The sequence below is a fragment of the Choloepus didactylus genome, chromosome 18 (assembly GCF_015220235.1).
Source record: "Choloepus didactylus isolate mChoDid1 chromosome 18, mChoDid1.pri, whole genome shotgun sequence".
Lineage (NCBI taxonomy): Eukaryota > Metazoa > Chordata > Mammalia > Pilosa > Megalonychidae > Choloepus > Choloepus didactylus.
The window spans coordinates 6,658,954-6,682,816 of NC_051324.1; the positions used below are offsets into that span (position 1 = coordinate 6,658,954).

At 39.6% G+C, this 23,863-nt stretch overlaps 1 protein-coding gene across 2 annotated transcripts in view; it reads right to left on the reverse strand.

The window, feature by feature from the left end:
• Positions 1-4,981: 4,981 nt before the first annotated feature.
• Positions 4,982-23,863, reverse strand: part of MAP2K4 (mitogen-activated protein kinase kinase 4) — a 136,386-nt gene continuing 117,504 nt past the window's right edge. For both annotated transcript variants that reach the window (XM_037808528.1, XM_037808527.1), the window contains 3 exons: positions 20,193-20,341; positions 8,784-8,829; positions 4,982-7,543 (listed from right to left, as the gene is read on the reverse strand). In XM_037808528.1, coding sequence (XP_037664456.1) covers positions 7,430-7,543; positions 8,784-8,829; positions 20,193-20,341 — 309 coding nt within the window. In that variant the 3' untranslated portion in view covers positions 4,982-7,429. The remainder of the gene's footprint in view (positions 7,544-8,783; positions 8,830-20,192; positions 20,342-23,863) is intronic.

Here is a 23,863-nt window from a genome sequence, read left to right on the forward strand (position 1 = left end):
GAAGAGAGTGAGAAACAGATACAATAATCTGTTAGAAAGGAAAGCATGTGAACAATGGCCATGAAGATGAGGAAGATGTTTATTTTGGGTGAAGAAAATGAAGGAATTGGGACAGTGAGTAAACTGTACGGTTAGATACAGGTCATTGTTAAGGTTATAGCTTTTGTCTTCACAGGTGTTTATTAGATGAATATTAGTTAATCACTAACTTAAATATCTAAATAAAAGTGAGGGGATGGGGAATGGTTACTAGCGAGGCCCCACATGCCCAGATAAAACCCAAGGGGGTTTAATACTGAAAGGAAGCAGAGGAGAATATATCACGGAGGGTACTGAGCAGTGCCCACCACACCATTCACTAAGTTTATTATTTCAAAGTTTATATTGTTCAATTCTTTAAGTTTTATTTGATCCTATGCATTTCTCTTTAATTGACTTAATGGTCTCTTCTTTTGGCTCATAAATTTAAAGCTTTCCTTTTATTTGACATACTAAACATTTATATTCTATCTCTGCTCATTCAAATAACTGTTAACTTTTCTGTTGTCTCTGCTGGTTCTCACTCAGAGTACCTTGTTCCTTTGTTTGTGATTTTTTATTACAAACTCCTCATTTTCCTTTAAGCTTTAACTGTGGCAATTCTTTGAAACCTGAGTTAAAGGAGAGTTGCTCCAAAGCTGATTTTCATTTGCCAGTCCCTGGGGACACTAACAACCTGCGATCACTTAAATTCTCTGCTTGAGGATTTTTGACCACAGCGGTGGTACGAGTTCAGACCATGAAACCCCATGAAAGTTCCCGGATCCCTGAACCCTGCATACTTTTAAATACAAAAGTACAAAGTTTCCAGGGTTCAGCAGAAACTCAGCACAAAAGACCTATTTGTTGGCACTTGGTGGTTAGGCAAGTTTCAAAAAAAAAAAAAGAAAGAAAAGCCCTGACATCTTCAGGAACAAAGTTGATCCTGAAAAGCTTTTTGTGTTTTTTTTGTCCTCAAATGAAGCAACTTTTCATGCTTTGAAAATGGTTTTAATTCCTAGAAACAGGCAAAAGCAGGCTGGGATTACAAGTTCCTGTTTCTATTTACTTGGGGACTTGGCAGATTTCCTACTTTGTGCCAGCTCACCAAAGCATTTAAAGAGAAATATTTTTATATTGTAATTGCCAATGTAGCTATTCCAATCAGAAGTGGCATTAATGGTATCTAACACCTTTTGTCGGAAACAGAAATCCCTATTACTTTCTGAATGGCTATTGACAGACTTGACTATTTTGTTTACACAATACCTACAATCTTGTTGCTGATTATCGACTTGTGACACGATAGCCTCAAGTATAAGCCACATTCACTTCCTTTGCTTTTAGCAGTCATATGCCATGGATATATAATTCCAATTTATTTTGCATTCTTTTAGAGGAAAATCATCCACACTCAATAAAATGATATGCTATCTTCAACAAATGTGATAAAAATCAGGCTGGTATGGCCTTTTAAACCAAAAAGCACTATCATTATGTGACATTCTACAAGAACCTAAGCCATTGTCATAAAGATAACAAAGACTGACTTCAAAGAACTCACAATCAAATAAGGAAAGAGATGACCTTAATTCAACATGTTTAAATGCTGCACAGAGAGATGCAAAAAGTGACTAGAGCTCAGAGGACAAAATTGGGAAAGGCTTCCAGGAAGATGTGACATTTAGCTTAGGTCTTAAAGGATGAGTAGGTGCTTTCGAAGGCAAGTGAAGAAAAGAATTCCAGACAGAATGACCCAACTGAGGCAAAGAAGGCATTAAAGAAACACAACAAGCTTGATAAACCATGAAAGGTTGTGAATGGCACAACAGGTTGTATAAACAACTCAAATCACCCAAGCCAGAAAACAGCATTACTGCGGATGTCTCCTCCCTGCTTCTTTACCCCACATGTTTGGATCAGGAACCAATCTAGCTAATTTCACCCCTGAAGTATCTCCAGCCCTCTCCTCTCCATCCCTGATCTCATGACTTTGATTCCCCCAACACAACTCAACATCTGCTTAGAAGACTGCAAGTTTCCTGATTGGTCTTCGAATCTCCCCTTGTCTATTTCAGCCTACGCAGTCACTGAAATGCTATTTCTGAAGTACAAATAAGATCAAAACATTTCCTTGCTTAAAATCCTGTACGGTTCTCCAGCACTTAGGAGATTAAGTCCAACGTCCTTGGCATGATGTGTAATTCCCGAGGGTCATGACCCTGTTCACCTTCACAGACTCTCGCCCTACTTCCAACCCTTCCAGATTCCTCATCAATTACGCGTTACTGCAGGCGAACTGCTAAACTCAGTAAGCAATTTCCTTGTCATTAAAATGGAGATGATAGTTCCTATTCATGTGTTGAGGATTAAATAAAACTCAATATCTAAAAGTCTAAGAGTTTGACCTTTATCATGCAGGTCCCAGGGACTAATAAAATAATTTTAGACAGAAGAATCACATGATTAGATGAGCATTTTAGAAAGATTAAGGAGAATAGTGGGATGGAATGGAGAGGAACAAAACCAGAGGCAGGGAAGTCCAGTTTAGCAGGCAGAAATATAAGGTAAGAAATGAGCGTGTAATAGAAATGGAAAGAGAGAGAAAAGAGATAATTAGGAGACAGAATCAAAAGAACATGGTTGCTAACGGGAAGTGGAAGGTGAAGAGGATGGATCAGAAGGCTAGTTTCAAAGAAAGGCCCTGACCTCAAGAACACACGTTGATCCTAAAAAGTTCTTACACTTTTTTTCTGTCCTCAACTGAAGCAACTCTTCATGTCTTGAAAATGGACTGAATTTCTAGAAATAGGCAAAAGTGGCTGGGATAAAATCTTGTGAACAAAGTAAGAAATCAAGCTCTGAAATACCATTTGGGATTAAAAGTGCTAAAGGCATTTTTCCAGAGGAATAAAAAAAATGTTTTCATCAATGGTTCCATGGACTGGAGATAATGTACAGTTTACGAAATGGGCAAGAATCATGTGTATATATAACAAGCCTTTGCTTCACACACACACATACAACCTAGCCTTTTTATAATCAAACCCTGCAATTCATCACATTGTCGAATAGGATATACAAAGTTTCAAAAAAAAGATTCCCAACAAAGCATCAAGAGAAATGAGGTCTATTTGCCCTATTGATGAATTTATTACCTTAAGCAAATTACCTAATTATTTAGAACTTTTACCCTGTGTGTAGGACTGAGGCAACAAGACTGTCCGTCTACCTCAAAGAGTTTAGTTTGCATTAAATCCGTGTAAATGTGCTATGAAAAACACAGTATTTCAGCAAAATGCATATGCAGATATAAATTTCAAATGCAGATAGAAATTTGATTCGTTATGCAACAATTACTCAACTGTGACTATCCCCTATGCTACATGGGTTAACAATTTTAAATAGCAGGATATTTTACATCTAAGTAGTATAAATTTTGGCATATCGTCCAAAAAAAAAAAAAACAGAAAATGTTATCACAAAAAGAAACTGAACCACTGGCCCTTGCAATGATTTTAAGGTTTGAGATGAAAATTCCTAGATATTCATTTACCTACCCTAAAGATGCGTAGGACCAAGAAATGCATCACTTCAGTCCATAGTAAATTCCCAGACAGAAGATGATGTTTCACATAGCAAAGGTCTTCCTCATACAACATAGTCTACTATCAACTTCCCATCACACGTGGTTCTTACACGTGGTTTTCCTAAGAACAGAGTTACTATTGCTGATTAGATTTTTCCTTAATCACCTGAGGATTTTTAGAGAGCCAACAAGTTCAAGAACAATAGATTTTAGGTTCCCTGTTCCTTACATCCCATGTAATAAGCGCAGAGTTGGTGGGTGTGACTGGAGCGCACAGCCCTGACCAAGAGCTGAGGGTACAAACCATCTCTGGACCTCGGAGACAGGGCAGCCAGTGCCCCAGGACACAGAGTCCAAGATTCTCCTTGGATGAGAATCTCAGCTCTGCCCCCTACTATAGCAGCTATCTGAGCTAGAATTTCACTTCTCTAGGCCTTTTTTTCTCTACCATACTTACAAGTAGGCTGTACTTGGGATCACCTGAAAAGAAGACGGTGCTCAGGGGGGATCTGGAAACTTTGGGAGATCATTCCCTTAGTGGAGAAAGGCTTGGCAGGAAAGGCCAAGATTTCTACAGCCACACCCTTGTCTGGAAAATGTCTGATACTTATCACCTTGGGGTCTATAATGGCATTTTCTGTACCTCAGACCAAGTTAGGAACAGCCACAGAAAAACGGCCAGGGGCTGCATTAGTATTTGACCTACGAGTCAGAATGTGATCAACGACAGGGAGGTGGTAGTGTAACACACGAGTTCAGCCCTGGATCGCCCAAGTTCTCTCGACAGTTCCCAAGTTTCCTTGGCTTCTTGTTCACCCCCATTGTCCTCCCACCCCTACGACGACCAGGTCTAAACTCCACAGGTTTTTTACCCACAGATCTCCTCCCTGCCCCTCTCTTTTAGGTAGCAGTGAGTGATCACAACCTAAGCTGACAACTACTGCTCACCTGGCAGCCACGAGCCACAGCTCCAGGAGCAGAAGGCATGGCTGGCAGTTATGTACGGGGTCCACGGCAGCCTGGGTTCTTAAAGCTGTCTCCCCACCACAGCTCAGGCTGAAGAACAGCACCCTCTTCCTCTCCCACTAAGAAAGCTGGGCAGGTCCAGGCAACCAACAAAGATCAAGCGTGAAGGGACCCCGCATTGCACCTGCCCAAACAGAGAGCAAAGCTGACGCTTCACAGATACATCTGTGGTTTCAGGAAGAATAAGCAGAGATATAGCAACCACGAGAAGGAAGGAGAAAAAGAAAGAAGCCATAAACACTTCTGGAAGGATGTAATTTTTCCCAATGTGAAATACAGAGATAATTTAATGGAATTTACTTGATTTTACCCTCTTAGGGTCTGACCTCAGAAAATAAAATTACAAAGTCATCATCACATCCTAGATTTATTACAACTGACCTGCAGGCAAAAGGATAGAACTATTACATAAACACTTCGATTCCATGTATATATCTTAAATAGAGGAAGAATTCAAACAAGAATACAGGATAAAATATTCCAAAGCTCCAAGAAGCAGTTATGTTACTGAGCTCCATTTTTACAGACAAATAAGGCAATATCCCTGCACATTAGCTTTTTGATAATTTTTATACATTTTTCTATGGTACAAGAGAAAAATAACCAGAGCTCACAATGTACAGTTCTTACACTATTTTCACAGTTTGTGAACACTATACACCCTTTTGTTTTAATAAAGATACATTGTAATAAACTCCTTGCCCTTAAATTTATAGTTTATAATAATCTATGATTAATACACTAAAATTGCCTTTTTATGTGGTCATCCACACAATAGAACGATCAGAGTAGCTCCTGGACAGTCAGAATTGCTTTTATCTCCATTTGCATAATGGCAAAGTGACCCTGTGCTGAGCCAGATGGGGAGTTGACAACAGAGAAACAAAATTCCTCTTGAGTCCTTGGGAGCGGTGGAGGATGGCGGCTTGGTGTGGCCGAAGGAGGGCATATAACAACGCCTCCTCTCAGGACACTGGGAAGTCTAAGGTCTAGGCTGCCATGGGGGAGGAGAGAGGACAATTAGGCAAGCGGACCAAAGAGATAAATCATTTTTGAATTCTGAAATTTACAGGGATGTAACTTTAAACAGCACCATTCTCTATTGTTTTATAGTATTTATGGCTGTCTCTCTGGGAGACACAGCAACACACGCCACAAATTGGTTCTGTAATGGCATCACCTGCATCTCAGACCAGGGCTGTTTTATACTCCAGCATGCTTGAGCCACTCACAGTGCTGCTGAACGATTAAACAAAGCCTGACGTTCAGAGCCAGGGAGGCCAGAGCGAAACCTACGGAGAACCTGGCTAATGGGTGAGTGAAGCAGAGCAAAAGACAAATTTAAATGGCCTCTTACAACTGTTCTGGGTTTTATTTGTATAGCTAGTAAGAATTTCAATACCAAGAAAGGTGACCTGCTAGAGATTCTAGCAGGTGATGAGCTTATCTAAAATTAAAAAAATGCCATTTCAGATCCTCATCTGATAAAGTGTTTCTCTAGAAAAGACGCCACTTCATCACCCACATCAGCTGGGCCCCACTTTTCTCAGCCTTTTCAATATTAGAGCATAGGAGATAGTTGGGGCTAAAAATCCTTGGTAAGGAACATCCCTGGTAATTATAAAGGTTTTTGATATAGAAAAAAAGGGGAAATAGTGGTATAAGCATAAGCCGCATAACGGCAACAGATCACGTGGGAAGGGAAAGAGATTCAGAAACTGAAGACCTGGACCAGTGATGGCAAGAAGCAAACAACTGAGATTTGGTCTTTTGCTGCCTGTAAGAATCTTTATGTAATCATTCAAGGCACATTGCTACCAGCTACTTCTCCCTGTTAGTGAGTTATGATGGCTAAAGTATCAGGCTTCGGATCAAGGGGAAATACATAGCTGCTACAAGTTGTTCCGGATAAGCTATTAGAATTAAAAACATCTGTAAACTTTGCCCTCTGTACTATTTCTTCTTTCAGTCCTGGTAGTCTGTGGCAGGTGGAACATCAAGTTGGCAGCACACTGAATTCTGAGAATGAGAAGAAATTCTTATGATCAGCACCTTCTTTGACAAGTGGCAGACTCCTGAGTCTTCCCAACGAAGAGTAGAAGGACTGGTAAAGGAGAAAAGAACACATTCTGTCCTGTCTCAACATTTTAATGTTCATCTCTTTGAACGCAACATGGTTTTTGGTAAAGATAAATTCATTCTAATTTAACATGATATTTCAAACAGGAAATTTGGCTGAGCACATCGATCCCCAAACATCGACTGTGACTGTAAAGCAACAGAATATCAAATCAGTAAATCTATTGCACTTGGTGAAGAAAGTAAATTCCTCCGTTGTCTCCCTGCTCCAGAAGGCAACGTGTCTTCTTGCTCAAGCCCGAGTCTCTGTGTTCAGACACAGAACCTACATCGCCGCGTTCTTCCAGTATCCGCAAGTCTTGCAGAATACCGTCCGGTAGCTGCATCTCCAGGTTTTGAGTTTAGAAGTGAATTTAAGATGTGATCTAATCACAGTCAACAAATTGATCGTACTGACTTCCACATTTCATGAACATGTTCATCACGAAAGAGCAGGACGAGATCTCTCTGACCAGCACTAACACCGTGTGATCAATCGGGTACTACAGGGATGCACGTTCTAGGTGACAGGAGCATACAGACATGATGGAAACGAACACCAATCTTATTGCACATGGTGTCTGGGCGAGCAATAAAAACACTGTGATAAGGGATGAAAATTCTTGACATCTTGCTTCCTCTCAGCCCTTTTTTCTAGAGTCTGATGTAGCAGCGCTATCAGTCGACATACATGGGAGAGCTGGGAGTAGCTGGCATTTGATCCAGGATTTTACAAACATAGGATGCGACCTCTACGGTACGTTCTTCATACATCAAAATAAAGGGATGTTTCTGCAAGAAAAATGAAAAAAAAAAATTATATATATTAGAATTTAGTATCAGAACCCACCCTGACCTTATCCCAATTTTCATATAATATAGAACCAAAGTCTCTCAACATATGGCTATCAAAAAATGGTAGCGGCACAAGTTGAGAGAGGCAAATACGGCCTTTATTTCATGCAGACATGTGAGTGGGTGTGGGCATGCCTACACAGCGTTCTGGTTTAGAGGTGCCACCCTGGCAGCGAGGTCTGGAAACTTATCCGTACACCCAGGGAGTATTAGTCGAGGCAGAGAGCAGAACTGTTCCTCAGCACAAAACCTAACTGGTGCCTCTGCCACCATCTGAGAGCCGAGAACTACATGCATACCAGTTGCCAGTGCTCTTGGGACACAGGCACACGATCCAATCCCCCATCTCCCTTATCTGCAGCGAGAGAAGGTTCTTACAAAATGGTTTTCAGTTCCAATCCTTCTGTCTTCCATGCTAGAAAGTATCCCATAGAAATCTACCCTATGAACTTACTGTGCAAACAACCTGTACTCTCCAGAACTGATAGCCTTATATCTGCCTCCCAAACCATCCTTTTGATACTCCAACTCTAATAGTAGTTTTCTTTCAAAGCTTTCCTAGCTACGCTGACTGGCTATGTTCATTGCCGGGGTTGACTACACGCTTAGCCTAACATCCTTGGAGAGCTGGAAGCTACGGGTGACAAGCCAAGTGGGGCTTTTCTTAAAATATTCCCACATTACTGATCACAGTACTTTCTTCACTGCCTAGATCACATTCAGTGAACTGCTTAAAACATCCAAGTTCCATGGAGCGGGTGAGAACTTTCAAAGACAAGGAAAATGTCCGTATGATAGGTAAATTTGTGTAAAAGCTTTTAATAAAGGCAGAATAAATGCAATAAATAAGCTTCTCGCTAACTTTCTCTTATGGATGTGTTACATGTACATGGACTATGGAGTGGGAAAACGGACTTGGTAAAGTGAGTATCGGAAGTCCTTGGAGTAATTTTTATAACATGTCAAGGCCAAATGTTTCCATGAGAATTTAGCTGGTAACTTATTACTACAAATTTTCACTTTCCAAATATCTTTGTTTAAAACATTAAAAAATATATCAGCTAAGGCCAAGATGTTTGTCTACGACAGAGAAGCCTACTGCTTGCTTGGTTAACTACCATGCTAGGAGGATTCGGGGGTGAGGAACTATCCAAAATTCCCACAGTTCCATACGCACCAGAAGTTCTTTATACTTTGGCCTTTTGGATTCATCCTTTGTAAGGCTAAAATAACATAAAAATAAGATTATTAAAATGGAGACACATTTACCCAGGTATTTTTATTTTCATAAATGAAATATTACAAAGAACCAAGTAGTTTTTGTCTTTCAGATATATACTAACAAAGCAGAAAACCTGTCAAACATAGAAAAGAATACACAAAAAAATTAAACAATTTATAATCTTAGGATATTCATTGTAGAATCATTCATGAAAAATTAGAAACAAGTTTATTGTTGAGGACTGACTAGAAAATCATGATATAGCTACAAGATAGAATATTACATACTTAAATATATGAATGTATATGCAGGTATAAAAATGTGTATGTAAATAAATATATATTACATATAAACTATGTGTGTATGTGTATATATATATGTATGTGTGAATGTATGTATGTTTTTCTAAATATATACAAATATATTTAGAGAGAGACACTCCCCTTCCCAAAAGAAACCAGAAACCCTGGAAGGTAAATTCTAAATGAATCTTACTAAATTTATCTTTACATTTTAAAGACTTTTGTACTCTGTATTTCAACTATGTGTAATTTGATTCAAAAGCTTTCCAACAGTACAATTTCACTAAGGACTCCCTTTTTTGGGGGGTCAATATATGAAACCCTTTGCCCTAGTGATATTTTCCCCTTGAATTCTACCTTGTCTAATGCAAGCTGCCAGACATATTTTCATTTTTAATTGCATTCATCTGATCTATCTTAGCCCGTGTCTTAATCACCACTCTCTTCCAACCTCCATTAAATATTTCACTATCAAAAGTTAAATAATACTGGCAATATATTTCATCCGTTTCTGAACTCAGAGCTGTATTCTTTCCCATGCCTTTTGTAGTTGGTGCTGTGTACTCATAAGTGAGTACATTAAGTGTGCTTACCCTCTGTGCCAGTTTGAATGTATTGTGTCCCCCAAATGCCATTATCTTTGTGGTCTTGTGTGGGGCAGACGTTTTGGTGATGGTTGGATTTGCTTGAAATGTGCCCCACCCAGCTGTGGGCAATGATTCTGATGAGATGTTCCCATGGAGGCGTGGCCCCACCCATTCGGGGTGGGCCTTGATAGGTGGAGCTATATAAATGAGCTGACTCAAAGAGAGAAAAGAGAGTGCAGCTGGGAGTGATGTTTTGAAGAGGAGCAAGCTTGCTAGAGAGGAACGTCCTGGGAGAAAGCCGTTTTGAGGCCGGAGCTTTGGAGCAGACGCCAGCTGCCTTCCTAGCTAGCAGAGGTTTTCCGGACACCATTGGCCATCCTCCGGTGAAGGTACCCGATTGCTGAGGTGTTACCTTGGACGCTTTGTGGCCTTAAGACTGTAACTGTGTAGTGAAATAAACCCCCATTTTATAAAAGCCTATCCATCTCTGGTGTTTTGCATTCTCCAGCATTAGCAAACTAGGACACCCTCCTTGCATGCCATTTATTTTTTCAACAAATATTTGAGTGTGTACTATGTACAAGGAGCCAGGAGCTATAAATACAACATACAGTTTCCCAGTTGCCTCATCATAACAGAGCTGCTAGTAGAAAAAGATCCTACAATGAACCTTTTAAGATCCAGTCTTGTGTTGATTCAAGGACTATTACAGATCCAGTCCCCTGGTTGCAAAAACAGTATCTAGATCCTTTTTCTTTTCTAGTCCTGCAACGTGCATAAAGCTGTGACAGTGATTAACACTGAGGCAGTGATTACCATCAGCATTTTCTCACTCCCAGGATCCTGACTTCTAAGGGATGAGCCCGATTGGTCGGCCCCCTGTTCAGAAAGGAGCACTTGCAGAACTGGGAGCCTACAGGCAGTAATGTCCCAGCTGCCGCTGACTGCATGTGGAACTGGAGTGCAGCAAGCCCACGGCTTCAGACATCCATACCATTTTATAAGTATTCCTGTTGTACTTTTGTTACACAAACTTGTTACTTTTCTTTGTAAGACTGCTATGCCCTTTAGGTTTTCTGTTTTTATATTTCATCTACCTTCACTGTGTGCAGCAGGAAACCGTGCTTGTGTATATATAAACTCACCATGCCATGACTGGAAATCTCAAACCAAGTCATGATTAACATCGACTATCTTGTTTCAGAATCTCTGCTGGCGTCAGGACTGCTGTCAGTGCTTATTCGGACTGACCAGTAAGGTAGCCGCCAATCTGATTCATTACAATTAAAATTAAAAAGTATCTCCTTAGTCAGATTTAGCCATATTTTGAGTGATCAATAGATCACACGGCTGATGGTACCACACTGAACAGAACAGAGTATAAAACATTTCCATTATCGCAGAAAGTTCTACCTTTTCAGTTATATCTAACCTGGTGTTTTATCCAGCTATCAGATATTTTAGTTTGTATCTTTCATTTCTACAGGTCTTATTTTGTTCTTTATAAATCTCTGTTCCTTACTTGCATTTCCAAGCTTCTTCATTTTAATTTAAGCTTATGATAAATTATTTGTTTCTGATCATTCTAATATCGGAAGTCTTCACAGATCTATTTCTGACGTTGTCGTGTCACTGCCTGTGTGAGTGTTGCAATTTTTTACGTATGAACTATTCATATTCTTTTTAACTTTCTCTTTGGGAATTCTTTGAGTCCTAGATTGAAGTTAAATTCCTCCAGAAAGGATTTGCTTTTGCTTCTGCCAGTCATCTGGGGATCTTGCCAACTTGCTTGAGGTATTTTGGACAACACACTTATTATGAATTCAGATAGCAAGCCCACTTGGGGGTGGGCCTCTAATTTTGGATTTGTGCCGCTCTCAGTTCCAGGGTCCAGACAGGCATGTTTCCTGGCCATCCTTTCCTGCATACGAAGCTTTATTTCTCATTCCCCTTTACAATGTGGGCAAAACCCTTTAGGATCTCAACTTCATACGGGGCTGTTAGATTCTCCACGAAAGGTGGGCTCTGGGCTTTATTTGTCATCTCCTATACCCCTTGCAGTCGTCAAAGCAGAAGCCCGAGTTCTCCAGAGCCATAGAAACTCTTAAGGAAAGAAATAACTCTGACACTGCCGTACCTCCCATAATTCCTGATCTCATTTCGTTTTAGAGCTTGTGGATTCCTTAGTTTTATACTAACTCGTGATATACTTAAAAGGACATGTTGAAATTTTTTATCCAATATTTTAGTTGCTTCGATGCAAGTATTGTCCAAGCTAGCTCATCTACCAAAATAATCGGAAGTGGCCACATTCATCATTTTATAGCTGTTTCTCTACTCTCCAGTTATTCCCCTGATTTTGTATCTTCCTACACTGGTATGTATATTTGCATGCACATGTTTTAATTAAAGGCTTGTCAAGCTTTCTTTATCTTTGAAATGCAAAAACACACAACTACAACAAAAACAAAAACAAAAACAAACAAACAAACAAACAAAACGAAATAAAACCACACCAAAAAAACTCACAATATACCTTCACATTAACTGCTGGTTAATTTGGTCCAGTATGCCCTTTAGGTTTCTTGTTTTTCTATTTCATCTACCTTCACTGTGTGGACTTAAGTTTTCCTTCAGATAAAGGGAATTTCTTGTTTGCCTACTGTCAATTAAATGGAATATCCTGGGTTTTTCCTTCATGTCTCAATATATGCCTCACCTTCATCTCTTTATCGCTTTCCTCTGGAAGATTAACTCAAAGGTGTTACCTACATTCACATTTAGTTAACCTGCAATCCCCAATCTACTATGTGCCAGCAATTTTTCCCATTTAATTCAGAAATCAGGTGTACAATTTGAAAATAACCTTTCCTGAATTTAAATTATTCCCTTCTTACACTTCCCCCCTTGATTTTTGCAGTGACAATTTCACAAGGAAATATATATTCAGATTTTGCGGACGGTATGATCTCTGAACCACTGGGTATTTTCATTTGCCAGTGATTGTTTATTTCTTCATCGCTAAAAGGGTACCAATATTTTTCAAATATCACAGTTACAGATCTAGGTGATCATAAGAAATGGGTAGAGAACTATCACTAGATGGTCATCACCACAGATCAAGTGTATATTGTTGATATACTGTGACTCTTTGGAGGGCTACAAAATTGTAATAACCAAGATTTTTTACCCCCAAAGAACCAATACTCACACCCCTGGGAGCAGTATCATCCTGTGAAGTATGCATGCTCTAGACAATTTTAAACACGGAAATGATATGATCAATTCCTATAAAAGGAAGGAGAATGTTCCTATACACTAGTAATGATCTAACGGAAGAGGCAATCAAAAAAAAAAAAAAATTTCCATTCACAATAGCAACTAAAAAAAATCAAGTACCTAGGAATAAACTTAACCAAGGACATAAAAAACCTCTACACAGAAAATTACAAAATTTTACTAAAACAAATACAAAAGGACCTAAATAGGTGGAAAAATATTCCATGCGCATGGATAGGAAGATGAAATATCGTTAAGATGTCAGTTCTACCCAAACTGACCTACAGATTGAACACAATTCCAATCCAAATTCCAATGACCTACTTTGCAGGCTTGGAAAAGCTAGTTATCAAATTTATTTGGAAGAGATAGGGCCCCTGAGTTGCCAAAAACATCCTAAAAAAGAAGAACAAACTGGGAGGGCTTACACTTCCAGACTTTGAAGGCTACTATAAAGCTACAGTGGTCAATACAGCACGGTATTGTAGACATATTGATCGATGGAACTGAATAGAGAGTTTGGAAACAGACCTCCACATAGACTGATTTTTGATAAGGCCCCCTAATCGACTGAACTGGAACAGAACAGTCTCTTCAACAAATGGGGCTGGGAGGACTGGGTAGCCATAACCAGAAGAATGAAAGAGGACCCCTACCTCACACCCTATACAAAAATTAACTCAAAGTGGATCAAAGACCTCAATATAAGGGACAATACCATAAAACTCCTAGAAGATAATGTAGGGAAACATCTTCAAGATCTTACATTAGGAGGTCACTTCTTAGACCTTATACCCAAAGCACAAGCAATGAAAGAAAAAATAGATAAATGGGAACTCAAAAATCAAAAGCTTCTGTACCTCAAAGGAATTTGTCAAAAAGGTGAAGAGGCAGCCAACACAATGGGAGAAAATATTTGGAAACCATGTATCTGATAAGAGGCTGATATCTTTCTTACATATATAAAGAAATCCTACAACTCAATGACAATAGTACAAACAGCCCAATTATAAAATGGGCCAAAGATATGAAAAGACATTTCTCCAAAGAGGAAATACAAATGGCTAAAAAACACATGAAAAAATGTTCATCTTCATTAGCTATTATGGAGATGCAAATCAAGACCACAATGAGATATCATCTCACACCAATAAGAATGGCTGCCATCAAACAAAAAAGAAACTACAAATGCTAGAGAGGATGTGGAGAAATTGAAACTCTTATTCACTGGTGATGGAACTGTATAATGGTACAAGACACTCTGGAAGACAGTTTGGCAGTTTCTCAGAAAACTAGATATTGAATACCCTACGATCCAGCAATTCCACTTCTCAGTATATACCCAGAAGATCTGACAGCAGTGACACGAACAGACATTTGCACACCGATGTTCATAGCAGCACTGTTCACAACTGCCAAGAGATGGAAGCAACCCAAGTGTCCTTCAACAGAGGAGCAGATCAACAAAATGTGGTATATTTATACGGTGGAATACTATGCAGCAGTAAGAAGCAACAAGGTCCTGAAACATATGGCAACATGGATGAACCTTGAAAAAATAATTCTGAGTGAAATAATTCAGACACAAAATGAGAGGTATTGTATGCTACCACTTCTATGAACTATCTGAACAATGTAAAATCACAGTTTTGAAACATAAGAAAATTGGGGACCTAGTGATAGACAGTAGCTAGTGAAGGGGGAAGATAATCTGATATGTTCAGATATGTTAATGATGGTAAATTTGAAGGTATGGTAATGGATAGGGGTGATGATTGTTTGTTAATGGGATTTTAAGTATCAAAGCTGTACTGAAGGCGAATAGGAATGAAAGGGGTTGTTTAAAGGCATGTTTCCCACAGATCAGCACCACAAATATAGACAGGAGCTTGCATGATATACTACTAAGGTATTGTGCCAGTTTGAATGTATTGTGTTCCCCAAATGCCATTATCTTTGTGGTCTTGTGTGGGACAGACCCTTGGGTGCTGGTTGGATTTGCTTGGAGTGTGCCCCACTCAGCTGTCGGTGATAATTTCAATGAGATGTTCCCATGGAGGCGTGGCCCCACCCATTCGGGGTGGGCCTTGATCGGTGGAGCTATATAAATGAGCTGACTCAAAGAGGAAAGAGAGTGCAGCTGGGAGTGATGTTTTGAAGAGGAGCAAGCTTGCTAGAGAGAAATGTCCTGGGAGAAAGCCGTTTTGAGGCCGGAGCTTTGGAGCAGATGCCAGCTGCCTTCCTAGCTAACAGAGGTTTTCCAGACGCCATTGGCCATCCTCCGGTGAGGGTACCCGATTGCTGATGTGTTACCTTGGATGCTTTGTGGCCTTAAGACTGTAATTGTGTAGTGAAATAAACCCCCGTTTTATAAAAGCCTATCCGTCTCTGGTGTTTTGCATTCTGCAGCATTAGCAAACTAAGACAGATTTTGGTACCAGAGAAGTGGGGTGCTTTTGCTGCTGAGTTGCAAATACCAATCATGTTGGAACGGCTTTTTAAATGGATAAGGGGAAGTTTCTGGAAGAGTTGTGAGGAGCTTGATAGAAAAGGCCAAAACTGCTTTAAAGAGACTGTTTGTGGAAATATGGACTCTAAAGATACTTCTGATGAGGACTTGAGCAGAAATGATGAATGTGTTGTTGTGTAAACTGGAAGAAAGGTGATCCTTGTTTTAAAGTGGCACAGAATTTGGCAAAATTGAGTCCTGGTGTCAGATGGAAGGAAGAATCTGGAAGCAACAACCTGGAATACTTAGCTGAGGAGATCTCCAGACTACGTGTGGAGGACGTATCCTGGCTTCTCCTTGCAGCTTATAGTAAAATGCGAGCAGAGAGAGATAAACTTAGAACTGAACTCTTGGGTTCAAAGAAACCAGAAGCTGATGTCTTGGAAAATTACAGGCTTCCAGGGGGTGGAATCCCAGAAGCTACAGCCCAACGTGAGGATGGAACCAAACATGGAACCCAGCCGCCATTTCAGTATAAGCCAAGATTGGAAAAGGAGTTAAGCAGAAAAGATTTGTGGAAAGTCCTATTGTCTGATGGCTTTGACCCCTGCGTGCTTCATGCAAAGCCAACAGAATTTTTGCGAGATCTTTATAGACAGAGCCATTGCCAGTCTGGACTGGAGGAGACAGACAAGGAAAAAATTAAAGGAAAAATCTCTTCAAAGACAGAGCCATGGAGGTTGAGGTCTGGAGTCAGGAGGTCTCGGGCTGGGAGAGCGGAGCAGCCCACATGCATGGAAAGGGTGAGTTTGCCCTGGAGGTCGAAGGCGGGCTTTCTGCCTCGATGCTCTGGAAGAGTTTTGCCACCTCAGGTCCCAAAGAGGTTGGAGCACATTCCCAGGGAATTGGGGAGAGCCTGGCTGCCACCACACTGTTCTGAAGGGGTTGAGCGTGTGCCCCGGAGATGGAAGGGAATCCGGGAGCTGCCCCGATGTTTGAAGAGGGTGGGGCCGAGAAGGTGGTCTCCCCAATGTGTGGATATGTTGGAGCACTCACCCAAGCATTTGGAGAGGAAAGGGCTGCTGAAAAGGCCCTTAGGAAGGGTTAGGCTCCCGCTCTCTCAAGCCCCAAGAATGCAACATTGTTCTGTAAATGACTCTTGGACTTTGAAATCTAATGGAGTTTGTCCTGCGGGTTTTAAGAACTGTTTTGCTCCTGTTAACCCTGTTTTCCTTACTGTTTCTCCTTATGGCAGTGGGAATGTTTATCCTATGAATGTCCCTCCTTTGTATATTGGAAGCACGTAACTTGTTCTAAGTTCACAGATCCACAGCTAAAGAAAGATTGTGCCTTGGGACTGACCACGCCTAAACTGATTTTGATGGGATTTTGTACTTAACTGTTGTTACTGAAATGATTTAAGTTTTTGTGATATTGTGATGGAATGAATATATTTTGTGTATTTGGAAAGATAATGTCATTTTGGGTGCCAGGGGATGGAATGTGCCAGTTTGAATGTATTGTGTCCCCCAAATGCCATTATCTTTGTGGTCTTGTGTGGGGCAGACCCTTGGGTGCTGGTTGGATTTGCTTGGAGTGTGCCCCACCCAGCTGTCGGTGATAATTTCAATGAGATGTTCCCATGGAGGCGTGGCCCCACCCATTCGGGGTGGGCCTTGATCGGTGGAGCTATATAAATGAGCTGACTCAAAGAGGAAAGAGAGTGCAGCTGGGAGTGATGTTTTGAAGAGGAGCAAGCTTGCTAGAGAAGAACGTCCTGAGAGAAAGCCGTTTTGAGGCCGGAGCTTTGGAGCAGATGCCAGCTGCCTTCCTAGCTAACAGAGGTTTTCCAGACGCCATTGGCCATCCTCCGGTGAGGGTACCCGATTGCTGATGTGTTACCTTGGATGCTTTGTGGCCTTAAGACTGTAATTGTGTAGTGAAATAAACCCCCGTTTTATAAAAGCCTATCCGTCTCTGGTGTTTTGCATTCTGCAGCATTAGCAAACTAAGACAGGTATGACACTAGCGCAGAGAGTTGACAACAGAAGGGTACATGGCAAAAATCTACATATTGCATACTAGGGACTATATTAATAGGAATACCATACTAGTACTACACAAACACCAGGGACAAATAATTAAGGGCTGACAAGAGCTACAAGATGTTTTGGGTCATGAGAATTGTTTAAAATGGAGAGTGATGAGGATTGTACAACTAAGTGATAATAATGTAAGCTATGGATAGATTAGTATGGACATAATATAAGTCAAGCCCTCGATATTGAGGCTTGCTCGGATGAAACTAATGACTGTAGAGAGGAGGCTAAGCTCACCTGCAATTATGCTGGGAGTCACCTCCAAAGAACCTCTTTTGTTGCTCAAATGTGGACTTTCTCTAAGCCTAACTGTGCAAATAAATTCATCACCCTCCTCCTGATGTGGGATGGGACCCCCAAGATGAATGAGCCTTCCTGGCGATGTGGGACATGGATTCTGGGAATGTGCCTAACCCTGGCACCAAGGGATTGAGAATGCTTTTTGACCAAAAGGGGAAAAGAAAGGCATCAAAATAAGGTTTTAGTGGCTAAGAGAATTCAAATAGATTCAGGAGGTTGTCCTAGAGGTTACTCCTATGCAAGCCTCACCTAGATATGCCAAATGACCACAATATGATAGGCCCAAGTCAACAGTAGTCCCGAAAACCTTAAAACGTGCTTGGATTCCTATCCCTGCCTAGATATCTCCTAAGATTGAGAAAGTGAAGGGGTGGCAACAGACAAGATGGAATTTAACAAAGGATTATGAATACTGAATATTTATACAATTTTCTTATTCTTAGTTGCTAGGGTATTAGAATAGTTAAAAAGAAATAATTGAAATGGTGAAACTGTAACCCATAGCATCCTTTGAAATTTGTTCTATAGCTACTTGTTAAATTGTAATTTGAAAGCTATACCTTTTTGTATATATGTTGTATTTCGCAATAAGGAAATAACTAAAACTATGATACTATAACTCATAATAGCTTTGGAAATTTCCCAGATACCTACTTGTTAAATCATACTTTGTAAGACATTACCTTTTTGTATATATATGCTATATTTCATAATAAGGAAATAACTGAAACTGTGGAATTGTAACCCATAATATTCTTTGAAATTTGCTAACTACTTGTTAAATTGGACTTGGAAAGTTGTTGCTTTTACGTATATGCTATATTCGACAATAAAAAAAATTTGAAAAGAAAAAAAAAGGAAGGAAAATGGTGTGAAACTGGACAACGCCAGATGCTGGGGAGACCGATTAGCAACATCAATGTTACAGGTCAAACAGGAGAGGAGCAAGAAGAAAAGACAAGCCAAAGAGCTGGGGAATGTGTCATAAAAACAGACACGCCTCCACTGCAGACTCTTAACAGTCTGGAATGAGATGGACCTGAGAACCCACTCCGGGCAAACAATGGGACACGGATGTCCATGATCTTTATCTACGGCACCAAGGGAGACAGAAATAAAAAATATGCAAGTACTACATTATATAAAATGAAATTGATAAAGAAATGAAGGAATGAAGAAGAAAGCAAACTTGCTGAAGGGTCACTGATGATCATTGTAGATATTATGTTCTATGCACATACATTCTTTTAATCAAATATTACATAAAAACAATATATGAAATGATCACATGTATGCAATTATATAAACTGTACATATGTATATGAATGTGGTAGAAATAGACTTGATTAAAAGGAGAGAGCAGTCAGTTTGAATCATCCTTATGACCTTCTAATTAGAAAATCTTGACGTATTACTCTTCCCTCAGAAAACCCAACAAAATGTAGAATTTAGCTAGAAGACATGAAAGGGACTTGAAAACTAGAGTCAAACAGAGGTTTTCTAGTTATTAAAAAGCAGAACAATGCTAGACCCTGAAATAAAATGAGAGACCTAGAATGCACAGAGAGAAACAGCATTTCTGGCAGAAAGAAATGAGGAAAAAAAGCACTTTCAGAAATCAAGAAGATATTCTAAATGCTCTTTTGCTTATAAACATCGTATTCTTAAAGTATGTTGAATAAACAGAATAATTTTCAAAAATATTTAATATAGACTAAAACAGTACAAACCATGACTGTGTTATTGTCACATCTGCATATTCATTGTTATGTGCTACACACACACACACACACAGTTTAAAAATTGTACAAACAACTGGAGGGATTCAAACTTCCCTTGGGGTAAGGTTTCAGAGAACCATTATATAGTTCTACCTGTTGAGTTTAGGCCTGACTTTACTACCTATACCCAACTATGTTACATACTAAGTTAGAGCAGTGATCCAACCAACTGAAGAGTCTAATCTGGTAAGGCCTTGGCTTAGTAAAAGCTTCCAGGTGATTCTGGTACAATCTCAATATGAGATCCACATCAGAACAAGATAAACAGTCTCACCCAGAGGTTTAATCTTGTATTTCTTGTACAAGGTACTAGAAGTCTAGAGGCAGCAGCTTCTCCACCACCCACTAGATTTTTCACCATACCTGAGAAGCAGAATAGAAAGGTGATGGCTTGCCAGGCTACCTGGAACCTTCCATATAGCCACAGTGTCCCAGAGTCCCAGCTTAGAAGGTCATACGATGTGACAAAGGCTCTCCCTCCCCAGTGCAGACTACCAATGCTGCTAAGATTAAGTAAATCTCTGTTCTCTGCACGTGTGACTGAGTGTTTGCAAATCAAGTACTCACCACAAGTTGACAAAGTTGATGAAACTTGGGGAGAATTCACGTTCCTCAGAATTACTCAGCTGTGGAGGATCTCCTTTCACAACTTGTGTTAGTTGATCAAATACACTATTCCACTTTGGATAAGGAAATCGGCCTGTAGCCAACTCGTACTAAAAAGAACCACACAAGAAAAAACAAAATACACTAGGAATTATTTACTATTCCCCACAGCAACGGCCACGCTGAAAATCTGAACTCTGAAGCAAAACTCGGGTAAAAGTCTTGGATCAAACCCAGATCAGGTTAGAGTCTCTGGAATTGTTAAGGCTTTAGAGAGGTTATATTTAGAAATCAAGAGAATAAAGAGAACTCTGTCTCAACCAAATTCAAGGACTGGGACTAAAGAGAAATGCCAAACTTAAGCCTAGACAAGGTTCCCACAATGTGTACTCTGGGGCAGCTTCTTGTTCTGATGCCTTTGTGTTAGTTTCAGGACTTTTTTATTAGACTTTGCTCAATTTTGGTAAAAATTGGAATTTTTCCAGTTTTCTGAATTGGCAGGCCATGGTCTACAACAGTGGTCAAATTCCTTTGTAAGGTAAAAAAGAACATTCAACAAGCAAAAGCCCAACTGAGCACATATGAAACAATGTGGCAAATCATGCTCCACAGCTATTCTTTAGTTGTAACAATTTCAGTCGAAATGAGGTATTACTACTGCTGAAGAAAGCAAGTCAGGGTTGAACTCTTCACCCTGAGTGTCGGGAAAGATGCTCAGGACAGTGTCTTTAAACTACACCAAAAAGAACTGAAGAATCTTACATACATATGTCCAAATGTGCCAAGGGCCAAAAGCATCTGCTAACAATCAATGAATCATATTCTCATCTTTCTCCCAAACTGTTCTGAAAATAATGAAAAACTAGATTTTGTGCTTTTGCCAAGAAATACATGTAAATCTGCATGGTGACCTAACAAATCCCATTTTATGTGCACTGATCAGTAAATGACATATGAGAATGAGACTCCAAATTTATTAGAGAGGAAGATGGCATACAGGAGAGAATACTATCTGAGAAGACTTCAGCTTAGATTTTCCTTTAGCTTAGAATGATTATGTAGATTCAGCTAAATATCAAATTACTAGTTTATACAGTGAAAGGGTGGTTATCAGGTGAAAGTAAAGCCATCCTGAAGTAGAAGGCTGGCAGGGGAGGCCTTCCTGCTCAATAGACGCCTTCTCCAGCTCACTGCTGCCTCCAGTTATGCACGTGTGTGCAGGCAGGATGCAGACAGATTACGCATGCAGGAACATGCACATGCAGAAATTCATCCCTTTGGCCAAGGTTTCTTTTTGATAAAACTGCAAATACTTTGGAAGAAGCAAACCTTATTGGTTATTCACAGCATCAAGAACAATTCCATTAGACCCGTTCTTCAGGACAGCTTTAACTAAGAAGGAAAAAGTAGCTGTGCATCATAAGACAGGGACTTAGGACTTGGGCGTCGCCATGCTGGTCACAGGTAGGTAATTCTCAATTGTAACTTTGCCTTAAACATGACCAGCTGCCTCAACCAGAGCTAGGGGACTGGCAGCAGTCTTGGGACCAGTAACCAAACTTAAAAGATGCAAAATATAACAACTGATGGGTCAATTCTATATTATTACTGATGCTATGATTCCTAGCAACATGGGTTTACAGGTTTTCCTAAAGAATCCATGATTTCTTTTTCTTTCTTTCTTTTTGTTGTTTTGTTTGTTTGTTTTTTAGTAAGAAACTGAGTTGTAAGTTTCAAGTAACTTAAATAAAATCAAGCATTTGTAGTACAGGTCATTTGTGACTTAGGGGGAGCCTGTATGCAGAAAGAGAGTCCTGTGGTCAAGTGGGAAACTAGGCCTACATCATCACCACTGGAAAATCATAATTCAAATAAGCATATTAAAGCCTCTAGAAGTTTGCAGCGAAGAAATCAATTTTACTTTAACTCGTTTCCTGTTTGACCACGAAATATTTCTGCATATATCTATTAATGACTTCCCAGCATTATGAATAACACATGAAGAGTAAAGATTCATAAAGAAAATTCAGGAAAATTTAAAAGAGAACTTAGAATTTGAGCACAAAAGAGGCCTTTTGATGGTATTACTAACTAAACTAGGGCTTTTAAAGAAAATAGTATAATAAACTAATTTAGAAGAAATCTCTCCCACACTCATATGCACAATCATGGATTTTAAAAATGAGTAAAGAAAAAGAAAGGATAGTACCAATATCAGTTTCAGAATATATTTGCATAGTAAGATTGATTAAATTTTATGATTTCTACTAGAAAATGTTTCTTTTAAATGCTTCCTAAAAGTATGTCATGGTGAAGGGTATTTTTTATGATTACATTTCAGTGTCCAACTTCTTTTTGTAAAGCCACATACTCTTATACCTGCTGGCTAGAGTAGAAGTTAAATTTAAATTTTCTGACTTTCATATGAAATACTGGAGGGTTCAATCATCTGGTACATGATTCTTAATTCCAGGGAGATGATAACCTGATGCTTTTTGTTAAAGTTATTTTTCTAGTAAGAGTGGTAGCAAGCCAACAGGTGTGAAATGTTAGAATCACACAGCATTATATCCTAACAGCTCTTAGAGGTGATCAAGGGCTTCTAGCTCTAAATGATTCCCCAAATAGCAGAATCCTAGAGTTGTACTTTCCAACTCCCCACCTGCTGTGTGTCCTAGAGAGAGAGGCAAATCATGGCTCGAAATGAATGAAATTAAGGTTAGAATTCCGTCTTCTTTAGGATCAGTTGGCTTAACAACAAACAGAGTCTCCAGAAAGCATCTCCCACGATTGGTCACAAGGGAAACTAGATGGAGCCCAGTACAGAGGTGAGCTAGTAGCCTTCAAATCTCCACACAGAGAAAAATTCATTATAGACCTGGCAATGCAACTCATCAAGGACAACTACAGATAAAATAAATAAATAAAAACAAAGGTATGTAATTCTGATCTGCAAGAACAGGATCCTAGAACCATATAATGCCAATGAAGAAACAGAGGTTAATGAATAAGCTACAAAAAATTCAGTGCTCTGAACCTGTGTACCTCCAGCCTGTGACGTCTTGGGTAACACAAAGTAGAGACAAGAGAAAAATGGAGAAAAGAACTTTAGGCTGCCTCCCTAATGGGATAGCCCAGTCTAGGGACGGGAAATTCACATCTATGCAGAAGAAGCTGTAGAAGCTGTCCAAAATCAGGAAAGCCTCACTGCGTCCTGGTAGAACAGCAAACAAAAGAAAATGTATCCAAAACTTAAAAATAAAATTTAATAAAAAGGAAATAAGCAAAGGTAGATAATTTTTAAATGGAACCAAAATTTCATTGGAGTCCATAAGTGAAAAAGAAGAGTTTATTTAATTTTGCTTGTTAGTTAAAAAGGGAGCTTTCTCACTATCTTTCTTGGTTTTGTTGTTCTAAGGTAGAAATCTCATTTAGAAACATTCTCTAGGTATTGCCTGAACCCTTGTTCAGGTTGTTCATTTGTGACTCTTCTACTGAGTTAAAAGACAAGTTCAAGTAGAAAACCCAGTCTGTGATCTAAACATGTATTCATGATACACACACCAGCTGCCGTCATACTCAGCGCACCATCTTGCCCAAGACAGAAGGTGCCCCTCTACCTCCACAGCTGC